The following is a 23,080-nucleotide window of genomic DNA, read 5'->3' on the forward strand; positions in this document are numbered from 1 at the left end:
GGCCCTGGAACACACCTGTAGGGGTTGATTAGTAGTGATTTATCTTGGCGTCTATCCCCTGTGAGCCTGTCCTTCTCCTGAGGGAACTGCCTGTTGGCAGAGATAGGAACTGAGAGAACATCTGTCATGAGGGAGCTAACCTTCGTGAGGGAGACAGATGAGAAGCACATGAAACAGATAAATTCCTGAGTAGTTCTGCAATGTAACCCTGCTGGGAAGCACCAGGACAGTGGGCAGGAGGGCAGGTGATGCTGGGTCGCCTCAGAAGTGTGTCTGTGGGAGGACACCTAGGGCCTCCCAGCCCCTGCCCTTTATGTATTTTTGGGTCATGATACACTTTGGTGAGCTTCACTTGTCCGATGACTTTTTGTTGGCATGGGCAGTATAGGATAGTTAAATTCTTTAAAGATTTTCTAATAATAATTGAGAGAAAGATTTTATTTTTCTGTGGCTTTTCAGATATTATTATGATACTGGTAATACATATGAAAACCCTTTCTCTGCCCAGTTTTGAATTGTCAAAGGAACAAAGAATATTAGTCATTTCTAGTGTATGTGGGTATTAAGAAGGCTATTTACTGCCCTCCCCAGGCCAGACTTAAGTGGTTATGTTATTCATAGGAAGAAACAATACACATTAAAAGGTATTAACCTAAATGCATTTTTGTGTGTAAAATTTCAGCCTCGGTTCTAGTTTGTAACATCGTAATTTCTCCCTGTCTCACATGCTTTTAGTGACATGTCGATTCATGATGTTTCGGTGAGTGCAGCTGAGACGAAGGCGATTGTAGATGAGGCCTTGGGGCTGCGAAAAAAGAGGCAAGCACTGATTGTGCGGGAGAAGGAGCCGGACCTGAAACTTGTACAACCCATTCCTTTCTTGACGTAGGTTGTCTAGCGTCTCTGGGAGTGCTGGGTCGGCCAGTAGGCCCTGGTGTGGGATACTGCCCTGCACAGGAGGGAGAGACCTTGAGGCTTGATCCTGGGTTGGTGGTATGGATGGAGGCTGGGTGCATAGTGGCCAAATGGTTGGAGGTACATGCTTGCTTCATTACTAAGAAGCAGGTCAGCTCTCTCTCAAGTACATCCAGTCTCAGTCCCTTTTTGCTGTTGCTGTTCTTGACCCCAGCCACCTGCCACATTCCTGTAAGGCCTTTCTCAGCCTGTCCCATCTAGGAGGGGAATGGAAACTAACATTTGCCAAGCACTTGCCAGGAGGGAACTGATGCTCAGAGCAGTTAAATGGGGAGCCCAGAGACAATCCCAGGTCTGGGCTTCCCTGCTCTCAAGTCCATGTTTTCCCTGTAGGGCCATGTGGGGAGCCCTGCAAGATGGGCCTCAATATAGTCCTTGCCAGCCCCATGATGTGAGAGTCTCTCTCTCTCCAGGAAGGGCAAATTGGTATTGGCAGGTTCCCTGGAGTTGGGGTAGTTTAGTCCCTTAGCTAGCTCTGGAATTCAATTTCTGTATTTAAAATTCTGACATTGAATCATTAAGTTTAGCATGACTTAGCAGTAGCATTCCATTTCTACTCCCCACCCACTACCTCCACCCCGTCTGCTTACTCTGAGGGAGCTCTGGCCTGGATCAGACTGACCTGACCTGGGTCCAATCCTGGCACTCCTAATGCTATGAATTGGATGACTCTGGGGACATTAGGAGCTACTTCCTAGCAATGGGGAGAGCAACATCTCTCTCGTAGGGTTGTCATGATAATGACATAAAATGTGTAGGGCTAGCACAGAGGCAGCACATAGCACCCACTCAGGAAGGGCTGGCTCTGATGCGTATTATTATGACTGGCTGTGAGTTTCAGCATATGGAATTTCCCAGAAATATTTCCATACCCGAGCACCGAGATGGCCAGGAAGAAAGGGCTGTTCTTCAGGCTGCTCTAGGACTCCTGTCTGGTGCAATTTCTTGTATTTTGTCAGCTGGATTAGGGTCTTTCTCCCATCTGAATGTGTGCTCCCCAACTACAGGGTTGGGGTTTTGGAAGGGCCCTGGGGTGCCTCCCTGTTACAGTGAAGGAGGAAAAGGCCTGAGAACACTACAAGCGATTGTGGCTATGTGACTGGAGAACAGAGGGCTGGGAATTGGCACTGTGGCCACCCTCCATGGTGTAGTGGGAGGGCTAAGTGGAAGCAGGAGGGAGTTACACTTAGTAGTTAAATTTGGGATTTGGTCATTAAAGGAAGAGTGTAGATTTCCTCTCTGGTAGCAGAGGACATGATGCTTTTATAGTAATCTCCATCTATTCTAGGGGTCAGCAAAACTTTTCCTTTAAAGAGCCAGATAGTAAACATACTAGCCTTTGTCAGCCATGTACAATTTATGTTGTATATTCTTTTCTTCTTTTTCTTTTCTTTTTTTTTTTAAAAACAATTTTTAAAAAATGTGAAAACCAGCTGGGCATGGTGACTTGTGCCTATAATCCCAGTACTTTGGGAGGCTGAGGCCGGAGGATCAAGAGTTCAAGTCCAGCCTGGGTGACATAGTATGAGTCAAGAGTTCAAGACCAGCCTGGGCAACATAGTGAGACCTCATCTCTACAAAAAATAAACAAAATTAGCCAGATATGGTGGCACATACCTGTAGTTCCAGCTACTTGGGAGACTGAAAGGGGAGGATTGCTTGAACCTGGGAAGTCAAGGCTGCAGTGAGCTGTGATGGCACCACTGCACTCCAGCCTGGGTGACAGAGCAAGACCACCGTCTCAAAAAAAAAAAAAAGAAAAAACAAAATGTGCTGCAGGGCACAGTTTACCACCCCTGGTTTCCTCAGTGCCTAGTAGGCATGAGCAAGAGCAAGGCACGAGTAAGGGAAATGGTGTATTTAAGGCATTTGACACAACCCAGCCAGTGAGCACATTCTTCCTGTCTAAATGTAACATTAACTGAAGGCAGGAAAAAGAAGAAATTCCTTGTAGCCCTGGGAGCCTCCATTGTTTAGATTCTGGATTTTGAAGCACTGTCCTTTTTTTTCCTTTTTCTTTCTTTTTTTTTTTGTTTTTTTTGTTTTTTTTTGAGATGGAGTCTCGCTCTGTCGCCCAGGCTGGAGTGCAGTGGCGTGATCTTGGCTCACTGCAAGGTCTGCCTCCCGGGTTCACGGCATTCTCCTGCCTCAGCCTCCCGTGTAACTGGGACTACAGGCGCCCACCACCACGCCCAGCTAATTTTTTTAATTTTTAGTAGAGACGGGGTCTCATGGTGTTAGCCAGGATGGTCTCGATCTCCTGACCTTGTGATCCGCCCACCTTGGCCTCCTAAAGTGCTGGGATTACAGGTGTGAGCCACTGCGCCCAGCGAGCACTGTCCTTTTTTTTTCTTGAGACAGAGTCTCGCTCTGTTGCCCAGGCTGGAGTGCAGTGGTGCAATCTTGGCTCACTGCAACTTCTGCCTCCCAGGTTCAAGCAATTCTCCTGCCTCAGCCTCCCAAGTAATCGGAATTACAGATATGCGCCACCACGCCTGGCTAATTTTTGGTATTTCTAGTAGAAACGGGATTTCACCATGTTGGTCAGGCTGGTCTCGAACTCTTGACCTTAGGTGATCTACCCGCCTCGGCCTCTCAAAATGTTGGGAGTACAGGCATGAACCACCGTGCCAGCCTGAAGCACTATTCTTTTATTCCTTTCTCAACACTTCCTGGATGCTGGCTCTGTGCAGAGGACTGTGCTCTGTGCTAGGGGCGCAGTGTGGCAGGGCCTGGTTCCTTGCTACAAGTGATCCCGGGGGTTGTCAGTTACCCAGAGAAACGAGCACGTGCCTCAAGCTGATAAGGGCTGTGAGGAGAGAAGCACAGTGCTGGAGGGCCTCTGAACAAGGTTCCTGCTGCTCTAGGGGTTGGGGAAGGCTGGGTGGTGGAGCTGCGGTCTGACCGAGGCACAGGCATTGGCTAGGCAGAGGGCTATGCTGTGGGAGAGTACGTTGCATCTGGGCAGAGGGAAGCCAGCCCAAAGGCCCAGTGGGATGTGAGAGTGTGATTTTGTTTAAGGAACTGAAAGAGAGCTAACGTAGCAGGAGTGCAGGAGGTGGTGTGAGACGAGGCTGTGCAGCACCATGAGGCCAGGCTGAGCAGTTGGTCTTTAGCCTGAGGCATTAGAAGCAATTAAGGGATGGATAAATGGATACATGGTAGCATACCACACAGCATAGTAGACAACACACAACCTTGAACCCAACACAGAACACACAACACAGAATGTGAAATACAAAACACAATATAACACACCATACCATACCCCAGCAAAACACACAGCAGTCTCCTGTTGCCATCCAGCAGGCTCCAGCCCGTTTGGTAAATCCACTGAGATGCTGCTCCCAACGGGCCCTGCCCATGGTCCAAATTCTTATAGACCATGTCCCTGTTGGCAGTCCCCAACAGGCTCTCCGCATGAAACAGATTAGTGGCAGCAGAGAAGTTCCACAAGTGTTTTAAAGACTTGACCTTCCTGGGGAGGAGTTTTTGAAGTGAGTCAATGGATTTCATACATGCCTTGTTGAGTCTGAAAGTGCCTCAGGCCAAGATGCTTATGGGGCTTCTGCTGCAGTGAGGTGCAGGTGGATGGATGCCAGGTCCCTGGTCCAGCTTTGGCGGCTGCACCTTCAGTTCAGCCGTGTTAGACTCAAGATTTCATCAGTTATGGCAGTGGTGAAACCTTGATCACCTCCCCCACCCCCATGGAGGTGGTAGCTCCAGGAGCAGCTCTGCTGCCTCTGTGCAGGCAGGCCATTTTTCCCTATGCTTGGAGTATTCCTCTGACAGAGTGGTGATCAGGTGTTGTGGCCCTCTCCCTGTAGCTGGAAGTGCCTCGGAGAGAGCTTGCTGGCCATGTACAATCATCTCACCACCTGCGAGCCACCACGTCCCAGCCTTGGCAAGAGGATTGATTTGTCGGACTACCAGGACCCCAGCCAGCCTCTTGCATCCTCCGTGGTGGTAACACCAGTTAATGAGATCCAGCCAAGCACTGTCAGCACCAGCCCAGCTGTGGCTGTCGCTGAGCCTGTGGTCTCCTACACCTCTGTGGCTACAACCAGCTTCCCACTGCACAGTCCTGGTCTGTTGGAGACAGGCGCTCCTATGGGTAAGCAGGCCCCCTGAATTTGGCTTCTGGAGAGACCCCGTTTACTGAACCCAGCAGGAATGAGACTGTTGGGGAGCCCTGCCTCTTTAGAGAGAAGGGTCATGCTGACACTCATGACTCAAGTGGAAGTGGGAGCCCCCAGCCCTAGAGGAGCCTCTCAGCCTGCTCACAGTGCCACTGCCTGTCAGGGCCATTTCAGCTCTGAAGTCCCTGCAGTGAGGGGGAACGGGGGATCAGGATGCAGCTCCTGCTCCTTGATAGTTCCCCCAGGACCGTTTAGTGCCTTGGCTGCCACATTCTGGCATGAAGGTCGCTCTTACTCACTCGTAACATGGAAGCTGGCAAAGGTCCCCTCTGCTGGTCCTGCTCTCTTGCCGACGGTGTACCTCCTGAGTTCTTTGATCTTAGAAAACAAAGTCAACAAAGTCACCAACCACCATATGTTTTATTGATTTTTATTATTGCTAGAGTTGTCAGAAGTTTTTGACAAAAGCTTCCGAGCCTTTTCTTGATTTCTATGTCACTGAAAAAAAGAAAATCTGGTAGATATAGAAGTTTCTGAATAAACATGCACGTGGTTGTCTCTTTTTTACTTAATCATACGTGACATTCTTCCGTTGCCATATAGTTCATACTGTTTTTTTGCTCTTATCATATTTTGCTCTTATCATAGTCCTCAGAGGGTCCTGAGTAGGGTCAGAGCCACTCACTTTCTCTGTTCTGGGTATATCAGGTGAGACCCCAAAGTTCAGCCGACCAGTGAGGGGATGGGAGGGTGAGAGTGTTGCTTGCTTTGTAACTGTGGAAAGTAATCTTGAAATCTGGCTTGTGGGTCCTGTGAAGTCAAGAAAGGTGTGAGAGTTAAGGGGTTTCAAATTAATTTTACTCGGGATTCTTTGTTGTTGAAGAAGAGATGGAACATTTTTTGAATGTCGAAGAGTTTAATGCTAGTAGATTTATAAAAGAGGGAGATTGATGTGTCTGTATGGTGCGTTTTTTTCACCCCTGCCACCGTGTAAGATTTTAATTTGCATTCTTTGTGAAGGTGATATTTCTGGGGGAGATAAGTCCAAGAAAGGGGTAAAACGAAAGAAGATTTCAGAAGAGAGTGGAGAAACAGCAAAACGGCGGTCTGCCCGTGTCCGAAACACCAAGTGCAAAAAAGAAGAGAAAGTAGACTTCCAGGAGCTTCTGATGAAGTTCTTGCCGTCCAGGTACTGTGTATTTTTTCTAATTGTCAGAAACAAACCCACAAACCTCCAGCATACACCATCAATAACATTTCTCATTCCATTGCAACCCTCTTTTCTGATCTCCTCCTTTGTGTTCCCATAACATCTGTGCAGATGTCTGAAGCACAAATCTCACTGGAGTGGGATCTTGGATTTTTCTCGCTTCTCCCCACCTCTGAAATTCCTGAAGGCAGGAGCTTTGACTTGTTCATCTTTTGAGAGCTAGAAGGAACATACTCATGTCCCTGTGTATTTACAAGACATCTAATTGTTGCTGGGAGGCAGAGGGGTGCTGTGCCCTGAAAATCCCATGCAGATGCAGATGCCCTGAAAACCCCATGGAGGGGAGCTTCCCTTCTGCTTTCAGGGAGTCCGTGTCTACTTGATTTGCTCCAGGCTCAGCAGGATTCCCTTGCATTCTGAGAAGGTAGAGGAGGAGCTTGTGAAGTATTCCTGGGTCTCACTCATTCTTAGTGCTTCTCAGGAGCCTAGGGGACAAGCAGGTACCAGGCTCCCCAGAGCTGGGAGGGACTTGGTCCCCAGTGCTTCTTACTTAGGTTTTCGCCAGTCCTTCTGCTTTTTGTCCTTGCCTGCTCACCTCCTTTAGAGGCTTTAGGGTCCTCAATTTCTGAGCCTTTCTGGAGTTTATGGTACCAGTGGATTGGTTTCTTAATACTCCACTTCCTCCTCCCTTTGCTGAGTGGAGAGGCCTCTCTCGGCAGACACCATTCTTCATTTGCACTGGACCATCTGCCTTCTAACAGTTGTCTGGTACATTTTGTCTGCTGGGCCATCCTCGCCTATCTTCTGTCTTTGTGAGTTTATACCTTTTTTATTTCTTCATTGTTACTGGAATGGAGTTTGGGAGCTAACCATGTGTGTTCAATATGCCATCTTTAAACAGGAGTTAAACTAGCAGTGGTTCTTTCCCATGACAGTTTATTTCAGTGGAACTAACATCAAAGTGGTGAAGGAGAAGCCAGAAGCTTTAGGTGGATTGTAAATTTATTTTACAGCAAGATTCCTAATTTTCTTAATTTGTTATCTTTCTGAGGTGAAGGTGAAATGCTTAGAAATAATGATTGTTCTCAGTACTTGATGCAGGACCAAAGTGGGGCTACAGTGCCTTCTGATGAATTTTTCTTAAGGGATAATACCAGAAGAAAGTTTCCTTTGGAAGAGCTGCAAGATTGATTGTTCTTTGGTTGATGGTGCCAAGAGATTTGAGTGACCCTATATTCCCCTTAGCCCTGCTTTTTACTCCAAGGTCTTGTTCCCCTGTCCCATTTACCTGGAATGGTTTTGACTTTCTTTTTTATCTTTATTTTAGTTGTTGGTTTCCTTTGTGGTTTAGTGTCTGCTCCTTTGTTTTTTATTTTTGTTAGAGATGGGGTCTTGCCCTGTCACCTAGGCTGGAGTACAGTGGCACAATCATAGCTCATTGTGGCCTTGAACTCCTGGGCTCAAGGGATCCTCCTGAATAGCTAGGACTACAGGTGCACGCCACTATGCCCAGCTAATTTTATTTATTGTTTTTTGTAGCGATGAAGCCTTGCTGTATTGCCCAGGCTGATCTTGAACTCCTGGCCTCAAGCCATCCTCCTGCCTCCACCTCCCAAAATGTTGAGATTACAGGCTTGAGCAACCACACTCAACTTAGTGTCTGCTTCTTTGAATGGTCAAGGCAAGAGCAACATGGTAGCTTGCCTGATGGAGTCGCCCTGGGAGTGTGTGCAATACGTGAATGAAGACATTCACAAGTGCCCTGAGTGTTTATGCTGCAGGGGTTCTGGGTTGAGGGAACATCACAAGGTTGCCTGAAATGGGTCCTTGGGAGGAGTGCCTGCCAGGAGAGGTGTCCCCAGTCCCAAGACTGGGCCCACCCACAGCTTTGTGAGGAGCTATGGAAGGACCAAGTTCAGATGGGCTTGATGTGTCCCCCAAACTCCCACCTATCTGTCTGCTTTCCACCTCACTTGTTGGGCTACCATGAGGCCCTAGAACACACAGGCACTCTTCCGGCCTGTGCCTTTGTACCTGTTCTTGTCCTGCATCTTTGCATTGCCAGCCCTTCTCCTCCTCCAGTGGCAGCATGAACATCATCCCCTCTCAAAGGCTTTGTCTGACCTTGCTCTCTAAAGCAGAGCCCTTTTGACCCAGAGTCTCAAGCACTCTGTTGTGAGGTGGTCCTTATTTGGGTTAGTTTTGTGTACCTGCTGATTGGCTGTGTCTCTTTAGAGGGTAAGCTTACTGCAGGCAGGATCTACCACATTTAGGGCTGCTGTATTCAGTGCCTAGCACAGTGCCTGGCACATAGCTGGTGCTCGGTAATCATCTGTTGATGAGATGAGTGAACAAGACAGGATACACACCAAATGCTAGCTCATAAAGCCCTGGAGAGAGGCAGAGCCTGCCGGAGGCCTGGGTTCTGGACCCCACCACCCACTTATTTTAGCTACCTTCTTCCTGGCTCAGATTTGGTTTCTCTGATAGGAAGAATTCAGATGCTTGTGTCAGAACATGTGTTGTGACTTTGTGATTTTGGCATGTTACATGCAGGTTAAGAAAGCTGGACCCTGAGGAGGAAGATGATTCCTTTAATAACTATGAAGTCCAGTCAGAAGCCAAACTGGAAAGCTTCCCAAGCATTGGGCCTCATAGACTGTCATTTGACTCAGCCACGTTCATGGAATCTGGTAGGAATTGAGCAGTGTGACCATTCAATTTGGGAATTCTTCTTCCCACTATCCTGTAACCTGCTTATGTTTTGTTCTGTGAGAATGGTTCTGGGGTGTTTTTTCATGTGGCCAAGAGTCTGCCTGGATTAGTCTTGGACCTGAGCCCTGTGGTCAACTTGGAGGTCTTCTGAAATGTCTAGACTCATACTTGCTGTGCTTTCTTATGGCCAAATTCACAGGCTTCGCTTTGCAAATTGAATGTGTGTAGGCACACTTGTTGAGTGTGTATCAGTATATAACTGCTGAGTGAGATTAGTGCACATGGCAGCACTTGGAGGTCTGACCTTTTGATGTCCACCTTAGATATGGAGATTCAGAGAGGCTCAATCATAGCTGCTGAGGGCTGGAGCCAGGCATTGAACCCAGTAGCCTGATCTCAGCACCACAACGTGGTATCATGTCCACCTGGATCAGATGGTAGAGGGAGGGAACAGTCTTTACTGTCCCAAAGAAAATGGGAGATCCTGGCATGGAAGGTCCTCTTTGTTCAAGTCAGGTTGTTCTTGCTCCCTGGGCAGAAAAGCAGGACGTGCATGAGTTCCTGCTGGAGAACCTAACCAACGGGGGCATCCTGGAGCTGATGATGCGCTACCTGAAAGGCATGGGCCACAAGTTCTTGCTAAGGTGGCCTCCAGGCCTGGCGGAGGTCGTGCTCAGCGTCTACCACAGCTGGAGGAGGCACAGCACCAGCCTGCCCAACCCGCTGCTGAGGGACTGCAGCAACAAGCACATCAAGGTTGGGGGGAGCCTCTCAAGGGCTGGTATTGAACTGGGACCAGGGCATGGGGACAGGGATCTTGCATGGGTGTGGGGCTGCTGTTGTGTTTGGCTGCATCTACTTGTGGGCCTGGAACCTGGGCTTTTTGTGGGTGTTGAAGCAGGAAGTCACTAAACCGGGTTTGTGCCTAGAAAGCTCCCTGATGGCTGAGTGGAGGATACACTTGCGGGTGACAGTGGGCTCAGGGGGCTGTCAGGAGGCTGCTGTCATGCCAGGTGAACAGTGGCTGAGATCCAGTGGTAATAGTGGGATGCTGGATTGTGGTTGCAGAGCTGGACATGGGATGTGTGAGGGAATGAGAGTCATGAGAAGGGCTTCTCGGGTTGTGTACTGAGTCAGAGGAAGGCTTGCCAGAAAAAGCTGGAGGAAAGGGAAACATTTGGTTTGTTTGAGGTGGCAAGGACTGTGACTGAGGCTTTTGTTGTTGTTGTTTGAGACAGGGTCTTGCTCTGTTGCCCAGGCTGGAGTGCAGTGATGCAGTCACAGCTCACTGCAGCCTCAACCTCCTGGGCTCGGGTAATCCTCCCACCTCAACCTCCTGAGTAGCCGGGAGTACAGCCTTACACCACCACACCCGGTTATAGTCCCAGCTACTCGGGAGGCTGAGGCAGGAGAATGGTGTGAACCCGGGAGGCAGACCTTGCAGTGAGCCAAGATCACGCCACTGTACACCAGCCTGGGTGAGAGTGTGAGACTCCGTCTCAAAAAATATATATATTTGTTTTGTTTTTTAGAGATGGGGGTCTCACTATGTTATGATGTTATGATGTCAAGACATAACAGGCCATAAATGGCCTGTGACTATTTTTAACAGATGATAAAACAGCAGAAGCTAAATAGGGTGCTTAGAGAAGCGTTGGGGGCCGCCAGCAGTAGGGGCTGAGCCTCACTGAGCCTTGTCTTCCTGCTGCATTCCACACCCCAGCCTCCTCCACTTGGTGCCTCCTAGAGCTTAAGGGAACACAAGGTGCTCTGGCCCCGTACTCCTGTTGGAGATGGGACACTGAATGCTGAAGCAGGAGCACCAGAAACATTCAGGGATGCCTGGTGGTCTTTCTGACTTGAGAGCACAGGAGATAGAGGAGCTTGTAGGTCAGCCATCCCTTGCTGGGCATCTTCCAAGGGGATACCTCAGGACTACCTCCTGGCAACTTCTTCCCACCGGGCCATGCTCCCCTGGAGCCGTTGTGAAACAGCAGGAGGAACCAGGGCTTTGATCCCCAGGCAAAGCAGGCTGATGATAACTTTCCAGCTGTGCCCACTGGGCAAGTGCCTTCTCATCGCTGAGCCTCAGCTTCCTCAAGTGCCCTGGGAATGGTATACCAGCTGCCCAGAACTTTTCTTTTGAGACTGAGTCTCGCTTGTCGCCCAGGCTGGAGTGCAGTGGCGTGATCTCGGCTCACTGCAAGCTCCACCTCCCGGGTTCACACCATTCTCCCGCCTCAGCCTCCCGAGCTGCTGGGACTACAGGCACCTGCCACCACGCCTGGCTAATTTTTTTTTTTTTTTTGTATTTTTAGTAGAGACAGGGTTTCACCGTGTTAACCAGGATGGTCTCGATCTCCTGACCTCGTGATCCACCTACCTCGGCCTCCCAAAATACTGGGATTACAGGCGTGAGCCACCGTGCCCGGCCAGCTGCCCAAAACTTTTAAGGGTTGAATTCTGTAATTTGGATGCAGTGTCTGGCCCAGCACTTGGCAGGTGACAGGGTTGCCTCTTCAACAGGACAAGAACTCTGAAGACAGGTCTCCTGGCCCCTCCCAAGTCTTGTCCCAACATACATCCATGTGGCTCTTTTTATGTCTTGAAGAGTGGTCACTGATTATCACTTATGAAATGGCAAGTGAATAGAAAGAATTATATTTTTATCAAAAAGTAAAGTTTAGTTTTGTTTCCTTCCACTGCCCCCTACCCCCAACACTGAAGAGGCTTTGTGATACTGTTCTTGACCTTCCTATGCCTGTCCTGCAGGACATGATGCTGATGTCTCTCTCCTGCATGGAGCTTCAGCTGGACCAGTGGCTGCTGACCAAAGGCAGAAGCTCTGCAGGTAGGCGGCATTATGTGTTCTGTGACCAGGCTAATTTCTGAACCCCCCAGCAGCTGGGAGAAAGCTGAACTGGCGAGACTGAGTTATGATATTTAGACTTACATTTATAGTAGGCACATTTTTTGGGTTGGCTTGTCAGGGTCCCAGGGAAATCTCCTGGATACTCAAGAAGTGGTTAGCAGGAGCTAAGCCCCCAGAGGGAGCCACCAATCTGCTTTTGCTGTGAGATAGAAGGAAGTGGGATCTCAGTTTTGGTGTGACTATTCAATGCAGTGCTTTATGTAGCTTCAGTAATTTTTCTGGTGATATGGATTGTTATTGTTGTTGTTGTTGTTGTTTTTTGAGACAGGGTCTTGCTTTGTCACCCAGGGTGGAGTGCGGTGGCATGATCTCGGCTCACTGCAACCTCTGCCTCCCAGGCTCAAGCGATTCTCCCACATCAGCCTCCCGAGGAGCTGGGACTACAGGCGTGTTCCACCATGCCCAGCTAATTTTTGTATTTTTTGGCAGAGATGGGGTTTCACCATGTTGGCCAGGCTGGCCTTGAACTCCTGACCTCAAGTGATCTACCTGCCTCAGCCTCCCAAAGTGCTGGGATTACAGGCATGAGCCACTAGGCCCAGCTTCATTCTGACTTTTAAACCACCACCTGGTGGAATGTAGATATGCTCAATGCTGTCTCTAAAATTGCTTCCCCTTGCCCCTGACTCTCAGGGGGGGTCTCTGCATATCTTTAAAGTCTTAACTGGTCCAACCTCTCTGATGCCTGCCACTCAGGGAGCTGTAGGGCTCTGAGGGGTCCAGGGTGGCCCTGGAGATAGGGTGGGTGTGGTTAGGGCTGAGGGCAACTTCTGAGAAGCAGAAGGGCATTAGGATGCTACGCATGAAGTTGACTCGTTGGCCTCATGGTTTTTAGTGTCTCCTCGGAACTGCCCTGCTGGTATGGTGAATGGCAGATTTGGACCTGACTTCCCAGGAACCCACTGCCTTGGTGACCTCCTACAGCTGTCGTTTGCCTCATCCCAGCGCGACCTGTTCGAGGATGGTTGGCTGGAGTTTGTGGTCCGTGTTTACTGGCTGAAGGCTCGCTTCCTGGCGCTGCAGGTTGGTTCCATGGTCAGCTGCTTGGGGAGTATGCCCTGACACCCAGCAGGATGGGCAGAAAACTGACCATGTTGAGGGTGTGTGTCTGTGTGTGTGTGTGTGTGTGTGTGTGTGTGCGTCCATGTGTACATGTGTAGCACCTGCCCGGGCACTGGGCTTGGCATGAGAAACTGCGACACGGTGGGGGAATTCTCAGCATCTCAGACTTCCAAGCTTGATACCAGTCTGTAAAGCTCTTCAGCATAACCACAGAGCTCTGGAAGGCATTTGCTCTGCCTCTGCCTCCCCCACTCAAGATTGCCTTGGCATCTTGACTGTTTGCTTATGTTTTCCTGAGAGAGCCTGAGCAAATGAATAAACAGATATGGAGCTTTCTAAAAGGGAATTATTCACCTGTTTTGTGAGAGTTCTGGGAAAGCTTCTCTTCAGAGCCTGGTCTGGAAGGCCAGGATGAATTGGCTGTTACCTAGTACCTTGCACATGGTGGTACTGGTACACTGTGGTAGAATGAGTCAAGAGATTGCCAGGGCCCTGTCAGCAACCATTTAGTCTAAAGGAAGCAACACTGTTTGATGTGAAGAACACTAGTTCTGGAATTAGGACAGGCCTAGCTCCCAACTCTGGCTCTGCTCAAGTGTCCTCAGTGTTTTCATCTGCAACATGGGGTTTATGATATCTACCCTCACAGAGTTGATAGGGACTGTTCATTCAGTCAACAAGTATTTATTGAGCCTGAGCTACATGCCAGGCCCTTCTTAGGGATTACAGTAGTAATTGGTAAAAACCCCACCCTCATGGCCTCCACAGTCTAGTGAGATCAGAGGTGTAAGGCATCTGGCACATCATAGTCAATCTTATGCTTTGGTCCCCTGACCTGTTTTCCTTCTAACCAGGGAGACATGGAGCAGGCCCTGGAGAACTATGACATCTGCACAGAAATGCTCCAGAGTTCCACCGCCATCCAGGTGGAGGCAGGGGCTGGGCGAAGAGACATTGTAATCCGGCTACCCAACCTCCATAATGACTCTGTGGTTTCCCTGGAGGAGGTGAGTGAGAATTTTTGTTTGTTTGTTTTTTTCCCATAGATGAAGTTTCACTCTTGTCACCTAGACTGGAACGTAATGGTACAATCTCGGCTCACTGCAACCTTTGCCTCCGGGGTTCAAGGGATTCTCCTGCCTCAGCCTCCCGAGTAGCTGGGATTACAGGTGCCTGCCACCATGCCTGGCTAATTTTTTGTATTTTTAGTAGAGACAGGGTTTCACTATGCTGGCCAGGCTGGTCTTGAATTCTGACCTCAGGTGATCCACCCACCTTGGCCTCCCGAAGTGCTAGGATTACAGGTGTGAGCCACTGTGCCCGGCTGAAAGTTTTTAAATGGTGTTTCTTAGTCAAAGATTTCTTGTGATTTGGCATAGTTAGCCCAGGGTTGACCTGTTTCTGAGGAACAAGAAAGCTTCCCACATGCTGAGCGGGGCCCCTGGTGGGAAGACAGAAGAGGCCAGGGAAAGGCTGCTCTAGTACACTGGGGCACTGCAGATCCCTGGTGGAAAGCAGGTATGGGAGTTCTCACCAGCACTATTTAGAAGCAGTCATTGGTCTGCTCTCCTGGCTATGTGTGGCAGCCATCCCAGTGGTAACTGGAAGGAAATACCAGCTGGAGGAGACCAGTATTGGGCTGGCCATGGGGTTGGGTCAGCAGTGTGTGGCCTATATGCCAGGTTCCACCCAGGTGCCACTTTATTCATTGTGCAGTTTCAGACCCTGCTGCAGTTCTGTATCTGTGAAATGTCCACACTGGCTGAAAGTGGCCTTCAGACTCTCCTAGAGTTGTTTCAGGGACAAGTTCAGGTACAGGGCTGTCTACATGCCAGGGCTTCATCAGGTCCTGCGTGTAGCGTATGACAACCTCTGGTCCAGGCTTGCTGAGTCTCTGACAGCCTGATGTTCCGTGGTTCTGCAAGACTGGTTCACTGACCTGTGACCACAAGGCTGTCCAGCTGTCTTGGCGGATGCTTTCCTGGAACTCCTTTGCTTCTGGGTAGTTTTTGGTTTTTGATGTGCTTGTTTTTTAAAGAATTGGATGCCTTGCCATTAATAGAAATACTTTTAACACACACATTTAGTGTAAACACTGATGTATGAAGGAGGAGTCTAATTTTGGGGGGCGGGAACATAGTCTAATTTTTATTCTCCTCATCCAATTCTGATAAAAACAAACACTGGCCAGATTCGGTGGGGCAGGGGCTGAGGGGTTTACCCTCATACAACATTGCCGGGCCTTTTTCAGATTGATAAGAACCTGAAGTCGCTGGAGCGGTGCCAGTCCCTGGAGGAGATTCAGCGACTGTACGAAGCTGGTGACTACAAGGCTGTTGTGCATCTGCTCCGCCCCACTTTGTGCACCAGTGGGTTTGACCGGGCCAAACACCTGGAGTTTATGACTTCCATTCCTGAGAGGCCAGCCCAGCTGCTTCTATTGCAGGTGTGTGCTGCCAGTGTCCCTCACACCCACTTGCACCTTCTCTCCTTGCTTGTTTGTGTTTATTCTCTGGAGGCTCTGTGGTAGGCTCACTTCCTGGCGCTGCAGGTTTACAGACATGAGCCACTGGGCCCAGCTTCATTCTGACTTAAACCACCACCTGGTGGAATGTAGATATGCTCAATGCTGTCTGTAAAATTGCTTCCCTTTGCCCCTGACTCTCAGGGGGGTCTCTGCATATCTTTGTCTTAACTGGTCCAGCCTCTCTGATGCCTGCCACTCAGGGAGCTGTAGGGCTCTGAGGGGCCCAGGGTGCCCCTGGAGATAGGGTGGGTGTGGTTAGGGTCAAGGGCAACTTCTGAGAAGCATAGCATATGTGTTCTTAAGAACACATAGCTAGAAGAGAGTGGATATCAACACCATTAAGCCCCCAGGAAGATGTTAGTCAGAAGATACGGTCAAGACTAGCGGAAAGTTAGAACCAAGGAGTGCAGGTTCTAGGGTTCTGCGTGGCTCAAGGTGATCCCCATACTTGACTCAGAACTTCTGCATGGCAGAGGAGGAAGGAAGAATGGTCAGGTCATCATCTGTCCATCTACTTGTTTATTCATCCATCTCGTTTTGTATTGTTTTTTAAGGTAAATATAAAAGTGGCTAAAATATCTGTACAGTGTGAAGAATCCAGATAAAATAAAGACCCATGTAGCTGAAGAAAAATAACACTAGCCTTATGTTTGAAGCCTCATGTGCCCTCCTGAATCCTTCTGTGCTTCTTTTCCTCAGGAGGTAAACTCTTACCAAGAGCCTGCCAGGGAGCTGGCAGCTGCTGGGTGCTGGGCAGTTATTCAACCTCTCTGAGCTCAGTTCCTCATTTCTAGGATGGGGATGACCAGTGTCCTTAGCTCAGAGTCCTGTTGTAGGGATTACACAAGTTAATGTGTGTTGGCACCATGCCTGTCACTAGCAGGTGCTGTGGAGGTACTGCTGTCATCGTTGCCACCATCCTCGGGAGGGTTGAGTTGGCACCGAGATAAACATGGGAGATAATACTCAAAATATGCTTAGTGGCATTGAGTCCTGGTCCCTTATGCTTCATCCTACTAATCACATTGTGTTTTTTATCTTATTGGGTACTTCCCTTTCAATTTGGAAAGAGTCCAGTCTTCTCTCAGGTTTTTTGCACAGATTCCACAAAGCATTTTAATCATTAACATTCTTGAACTGGGAAATAGTTAAGAGGTGCAACTGTGGGAACAAATGGAAGCACCTCAGTCCTGGGGAAAGGGGAAGAAACAGTTGGTTTGGGGAAGCAGAAGGGAGAAGAAGGTGGAGGGAAGGAGGCTCCAGCTCCTGGCAGAGGAGGTCAGTCGGGCCCAAGCCAAGATCAGGGGATGAGATGTGTGTGACCTCAGTTACCTGGCAGGCTGCAAGATGGCCCAGCATGGCTATGTGTGGGAGGGACAGCCAGTGTACCAAGAAGGGTGCTGGGATGGAGAAAGCGGGGAGAGGCCAGTGGACTCTGCCTCCATAGGATGCCCTCAGTGCTCAGATGTGGTCTTGCTCTTACTGTCTTCTAGAACAGCTGGATATGGCAGGATACCCCATTGATGGGGCAGGAGCTGCTGCTTGGGCAGGCACTGAACTGTGATAAGGGCTGTGCTTGAGGTCTGGGCCGAGTGCTGTGGAAACGCCTGCTTTTTGTGAATTAAGGACTCCAGATTATTGCTCAGTTTCATATTGAGAGTGTTTTCTTATTGATTTGGAGTGCTTTTTGTATATTAAAGATAGTAATCTTTTTCTCGACAGATCTTGCAAATATTTTTTTCCCAATTGTTTGCTTTTAAATTGCCGAGAAGTTTTGAATTTTTATGCTGTCAAATCTTTTGATGTTTTCATACATGTGTGATTTTGTTCATTGCTCATTGTGGTTTTTGTTTTTTTTGTTTTTTTTGTTTTTTTTTTTGTTTTGTTTTTTTTTTGAGACGGAGTCTCGCTCTGTCGCCCAGGCTGGAGTGCAGTGGCCGGATCTCAGCTCACTGCAAGCTCCGCCTCCCGGGTTCACGCCATTCTCCGGCCTCAGCCTCCCGAGTAGCTGGGACTACAGGCGCCCGCCACCTCGCCCGGCTAGTTTTTTTTGTATTTCTTAGTAGAGACGGAGTTTCACCGTGTTAGCCAGGATGGTCTCGATCTCCTGACCTCGTGATCCACCCATCTCGGCCTCCCAAAGTGCTGGGATTACAGGCTTGAGCCACCGCGCCCGGCCGCTCATTGTGGTTTTTGTTCCTATGCTTAGACAGTCTTTCCAAGAGTGGAGAAATATTCATCTACTTCTTTATTTATTTATTTTTTGAGACAAGAGTCTGGCTCTGTCGCCCAGGCTGGAGTGCAGTGGTGCGATCTCAGCTCACTGCAAGCTCCGCCTCCCGGGTTCCCGCCATTCTCCTGCCTCAGCCTCCTGAGTAGTTGGGACTACAGGCACCCACCACCAAGTCCAGCTAATTTTTTGTAGTTTTAGTAGTGATGGGGTTTCATTGTGTTAGCCAGGATGGTCTGGATCTCCTGACCTCGTGATCCGCCCGCCTCGGCCTCCCAAAGTGCTGGGATTACAGGCGTGAGCCACCGTGCCTGGCCTTCATCCACTTATTCTACACACATAGCTTGAGCTTTTATGGGGTGCCTGGCTCTGGGCCAAGAGGAAGGCTGCTCCATGTTCTGGAGGGGAGGCTGACAAGAGACTCATCAACAGAGAGATAAAAAGAGTATTTGCTTTTGCTTTATTCCTGCAGAGTTAATGTTTTATGTTTTGCATTTAACTTGCTTCATTTAGCTTTTTTCAAGCGGGGCAGTGAACTTGCAGTCTTCTCCCGTAGGTGTATAGTGGCGCTTTCTCCCAGTGGGCAAGCTGCCTATTATGTTCTTCAGTCTAATTAGATAGTTTGTGTCTTGTTGAGTTGACTCTTAGTCCTTAATATTTTTGGTTGCTATATTGAGCAGAATCTTCTTGTTGTTCATTATCTTTTCCATGTATTCCTACGTTGCTGGCTCATAGGAACCCTATTGATTTTTCGTGTTTGAGTCTGGGTGCTTCACTGAGTTCCCATTATCACTTGTTTTCTGTCTGGCTTGTTTGATTGTGTTTGGGTAGATGATTGTGTTGCCCCCAGTCGGTAATTTGGTCCCCTCATTCGTTGGTGTTTATTCTACTTTTTTGCTCTTTCTGGCCTTGAGCCCTGGAGATTATGTCATATTTTAGAGCACCATTAGCAGGTCCTTGTCTTGTCCCTGACTTTCACAATGACTCTGGTTGCATTTAATAGTCTTTATCATGCTGGAAAATAATCCTCTGGCTCTCACATGTTGGGTGTTTTGACCAGGAGGCATCAGCTCAGGCTTTGGACCCCCATATCAGCACCCCGTAGGCACCCTCGAACCCCAGTGGCCTCCTGGTAAAGGGTGCTGGCTTTCTCTAATGAAACACGGGCCCCATTTTCCTGGCAATTAGGATTTATAAATTGGGGGAGGTGTTGATCTGTGTTCAGATACTACACCACATTCCAAAGGCAGTTTCAGGTATTTCTGACCCCACACCTGTTGGTCTAACCTCAGAGAGTGGCAGCTGCATGTGTCAAGGTTGGGAGGAGCCACTGCCAGTCCTAGGCTGTGGCGAGGTTAGAGCCCAATGGGGCACCGGGCAACAGGTGCTTCCTGCAGGTGTAACAAGCGGCCCACCAGATCTGTGAATTCACAGACAGACTGTGTTTCCCCATGCACCAGCACAGTGATGAAAGAGAGATCCCAGGCATTTAAATAGGTTGTATTCTAGGTCAAAAAAAAAAAAGGAGCTTTGCAAAAAGCAATGGCTTCCTTCCGAAGAGAAGCTTTTAAAATAGAAGTAACAGTTCAGTGTGGTGTTCTCAGAACTCTTCCATGTGCCAGGCACTGTGCTGAGTGTAATATGCACATCAGCTCATTTAAGGCCCACAGTGCCGCTGAGTGGATGATGTGGTGGCTGAGGCTCATATAGCTTACACATTGGCCCCATCAGGGCACCTGGGGAGGAGGGACCTGATAGAATGATGACTTTAGCGTTGCCTGGCTAGTTGCCTCTGTTGTGGCCTTGGCTCAGGCCCTCCTCCACTGAGATAGTCCCTCCCTGGCAGTCTGCCCCTTCCTTGCTGAACCCCCTCCAGAGCCCTGGCACTGGATGGGCACAGTGGCTCTGGGGAGAGCTGACAGGTGTTGGGGTCCCTGTCTCACCTTGGCTGGCTCTGCAGCCTCATTCCCAGCGTCCCTACTTTATAAATGGGGAAGGTGAGGTACAGAGGTGAAGCCTTTCTGAAAGCTCCGTGACTGGTGACATTCTCTGCTGCCATTGCCCACAGGCCATCAGACTGCCCTTCCAGGCACCTCTGGGCTGCATGGGGCCTATGCTGTGCTGGGGCTCGTACTTCCCTTTCTTTTGCCGCCCCTCATCTGTTTTCCTTCAGTTGTCCCTGCTCAGGCCTTGGGCCCAGATGTGCTGAGCTCACCGTGCACTTCATCTGGCTTCTTGCTGTACTAGGACTCCTTGCTCCGGCTGAAGGACTATCGGCAGTGTTTTGAGTGTTCCGATGTGGCTCTGAATGAGGCCGTCCAGCAGATGGTGAACTCAAGTGAGGCTGCAGCCAAGGAGGAGTGGGTGGCCACAGTGACCCAACTGCTGATGGGTATCGAGCAGGCCCTCTCTGCCGACAGCAGTGGCAGCATCCTGAAGGAATCATCCTCCACCACTGGCCTCGTGCGGCTCACCAACAACCTCATCCAGGTAACCCCTGGCTCCTTCTCACCCTGCCCTGCCCCAGTAGGTATGTCTCTCTGACATCCCTCTTCTTCAGTAGTTAAGCTTTCATTGCTAATTAGGCACCTAAAGGGGACATGATGGCTTCTTTGGCTGGAACTTTTGGGATCTGAGGAGGGGTTTGTGTGCAGACTGCAGACCTTCCTGGGGCTGGTTGGATCTGGGGATTAGAGTCTATGTAGCACTTGGTGCCACAGGGTTCTTCCAGACCATCCACCCCAGAGGGGAAGAAATAACCTCACAGGGAGGCACTGGTCTGCCTGCAGCGAGTCAGAGGCAGAATGGGAGCCAGAGCGTAGGCCGTGATGGCTCCAGCATCCCATGCTGTCCTGGCACTTCCAGCTAAGGAGTGGTCACAGCACCCTGCGTTGTCCAGGAAGGCTTTAAGGCAGAGAATCTTCCTGTGAAGCCCTCTGGGCTGTCTCCTCAATTCCCGCTCAGACCTTCAGCAAGTCCTGCCAAATCTATATCCTCACCCCTCCAGCCTTTGTTTCTCCCTCTGTCTTCATATTTCTGCTGTAGTCCAAGCCACTGCTACTCTTGCTTGAGCTGTGGCAGCACACTCGCTGCAGTCTCCTCTGCCCCTTCCAGCCACTGTCCAACCACAAAGGCACCTTTCCAAAACAGATGTGAATGTGCTCCCCCCTCACTTAAAACCCTTCATGTTCCCTCCATGTTGTGTGTCACCTAAGGTACACTGAGCCCCAGGCCTGTCTCTCCCCCTGGTCTTGTGCTCCCTTGGCTGCAGCCCTCCTGGGCTACCCTCTGGGGTCCCTGCCTGCATGCCTGTCCTCTGCCCCCACTCCTTGCCCTCCCTGAGTGTTGGATACACCACAGCCACACACCTGGAAACTTTTAAAAGGCTCTCCCCTGTCTGTCCCACCCCTCCTCTGTAAGCCATTGTGGCTGCATCTGTTCTCATTGCAGCAACCATATTGACGCTTTGCACTTGTATAGCTTGCCCATTGCTCTCTTCTCTCTGGGCTCTCAGCTCCCCCATGCCCTGTTCACAGAACGCAGCACATAGTAGGTACTGAGGGTATCAGTAACTGCATGTGGCATGGAGGGTGGTGTGACTCTATCTTTGGACATTATGGGCCTCTGTCCGATGACATGTTGAGGATCTGCTAGGTTACAGTGCCCACATCAGAACAGTGGGGGTGGGCAGGTAGCATGTACCAGCTCCCCAAGAGGCCTTCTGCCTCCCTTCAGTCTGCCCTGAAGGCTTACCCTGCTGTGACACTTCTGCTGTCTCCCGCCCCTCACTGTCAGGTCATTGACTGCAGCATGGCCGTGCAGGAGGAGGCTAAGGAGCCCCATGTCTCTTCAGTGCTGCCCTGGATCATTCTACACCGGATCATCTGGCAGGAGGAAGACACCTTCCACTCTCTGTGCCACCAGCAGCAGCTCCAAAACCCAGCGGAGGAAGGTGCACAGGCAGTGGGCGCAGTGGGGATGAGCTCCAATTCCCATGTCCTTGCCCCTGTCCTCTGCCCTAGGGTCCTGGACCTTATCCAGATGTTGTGAGTGGGGCTCCATCCACTCAATCCAAGCATTTTGCTTGCGCCTGGACAGAGGCAGAAGTGTTCTTGGTTCTTCCTTAAGGGAGCTTACTGTGCAGTGGGCACGGGAGTCCTGGGTGTGTGAACATTGCATGTTTGGTGCAGGTGGCAGCATGGAGGGAGTGACAAGAGGTTACTACTTATGAGGAATGCTGACACTGCTCCAGGAGGCCTTGTACCCACTAGCTCCTTTAATCCCCATGACACCCCAAGGGATGGTAAGCCGAGGGCAGCATGGAGTGAGCACAGGTTCCACATCCCAACTGTCACTTCTTAGATGTGTGACCTTGGGCAAGTCATATAACCTCAGCCTCTATTTCCACATACCCATATTGGGAATAGTAGTATCTACCTCAGAAAGTTGTTCTGAAGATGAAATGAGATAATAAAGCCATGAATCACCATGGTGAGTCAATGCCTGGCTCATGGTGGGTGCTGAGTGATGAGAATCCAGGGAGGGCCTGCCCTAGACCCTTAATGGAGATGGCCCTGGATCCATGGTCAGTGCAATGGTAGAAAATGTGCTGGATTGAAGAAACGACAGTATGACAGCTAAATGACACTTAAAGGAAAGATCACCTATAATCTTATGAGATAGATCTTTTTTTTTCTTTTTCCATTTTTTGTTTTCTTGCATTTGCTGTCCAGACTTGGCCTAATGCACATCTAGTTTGTGTGCAGTTGTTATAATAGTATGTGTCTATTGATGCTTGTATTCAACTAGCTTAAAATTAAGTTTATTGAAGATTTTTCCTCAATAATTTGTGAAACAAGAAAAAGTGGAAAGGAAAGAGTCATCCCTATTCCAACTGCTCAGAGAAAACCAGAGTTAACATATGGTTTTTCTCCTTCCCTTCACACTCTCTCTATAATTTTATTCACTGCTCAGAAGTTCATCAGCTGCTGATGACATGTCAGGGCTCTGTGAATAGGATACCTCTGGCCTTGACAGGTTTGTGGTGCTGGGAGACAGATAACTATCTAACAGCATCAGGCTGGTGTGGTGGACTGAGAGGAGGGCACCTGATGCTGTCCATGGGTGTGGGTGTGGGTTGAGTTGAGCCCTGATGGAAGAGCAGGGGCAGAGGAAGACACTGGGGAGGCAGAGTGGGGCCAGGGACTGAGCAAGCCTTAAATCAGACAGGAGACCTGGGGCATGGGGATTGGACAGGGGAGGAGGGGCCAGATTGCAAAAGGCTTTTATT

The 23,080-nt window shown here is 49.6% G+C and overlaps 1 protein-coding gene across 5 annotated transcripts in view; it reads left to right on the top strand.

Annotated features, from left to right (window-relative positions):
* Nucleotides 1-23,080, top strand: part of CABIN1 (calcineurin binding protein 1) — a 165,230-nt gene that overhangs the window by 32,328 nt on the left and 109,822 nt on the right. For 3 of the 5 annotated variants that reach the window (XM_025399210.1, XM_025399209.1, XM_025399211.1), the window contains exons 8-18: nucleotides 736-885; nucleotides 4,803-5,089; nucleotides 6,135-6,303; nucleotides 8,881-9,017; nucleotides 9,578-9,795; nucleotides 11,812-11,890; nucleotides 12,807-12,994; nucleotides 13,888-14,040; nucleotides 15,285-15,479; nucleotides 20,038-20,280; nucleotides 21,586-21,742. In XM_025399210.1, coding sequence (XP_025254995.1) covers nucleotides 736-885; nucleotides 4,803-5,089; nucleotides 6,135-6,303; nucleotides 8,881-9,017; nucleotides 9,578-9,795; nucleotides 11,812-11,890; nucleotides 12,807-12,994; nucleotides 13,888-14,040; nucleotides 15,285-15,479; nucleotides 20,038-20,280; nucleotides 21,586-21,742 — 1,976 coding nt within the window. The remainder of the gene's footprint in view (nucleotides 1-735; nucleotides 886-4,802; nucleotides 5,090-6,134; nucleotides 6,304-8,880; nucleotides 9,018-9,577; nucleotides 9,796-11,811; nucleotides 11,891-12,806; nucleotides 12,995-13,887; nucleotides 14,041-15,284; nucleotides 15,480-20,037; nucleotides 20,281-21,585; nucleotides 21,743-23,080) is intronic. The other 2 variants (XM_025399212.1, XM_025399214.1) reach the window with 1 other exon arrangement.

This window comes from Theropithecus gelada, chromosome 10, assembly GCF_003255815.1.
Source record: "Theropithecus gelada isolate Dixy chromosome 10, Tgel_1.0, whole genome shotgun sequence".
Taxonomy (NCBI): domain Eukaryota; kingdom Metazoa; phylum Chordata; class Mammalia; order Primates; family Cercopithecidae; genus Theropithecus; species Theropithecus gelada.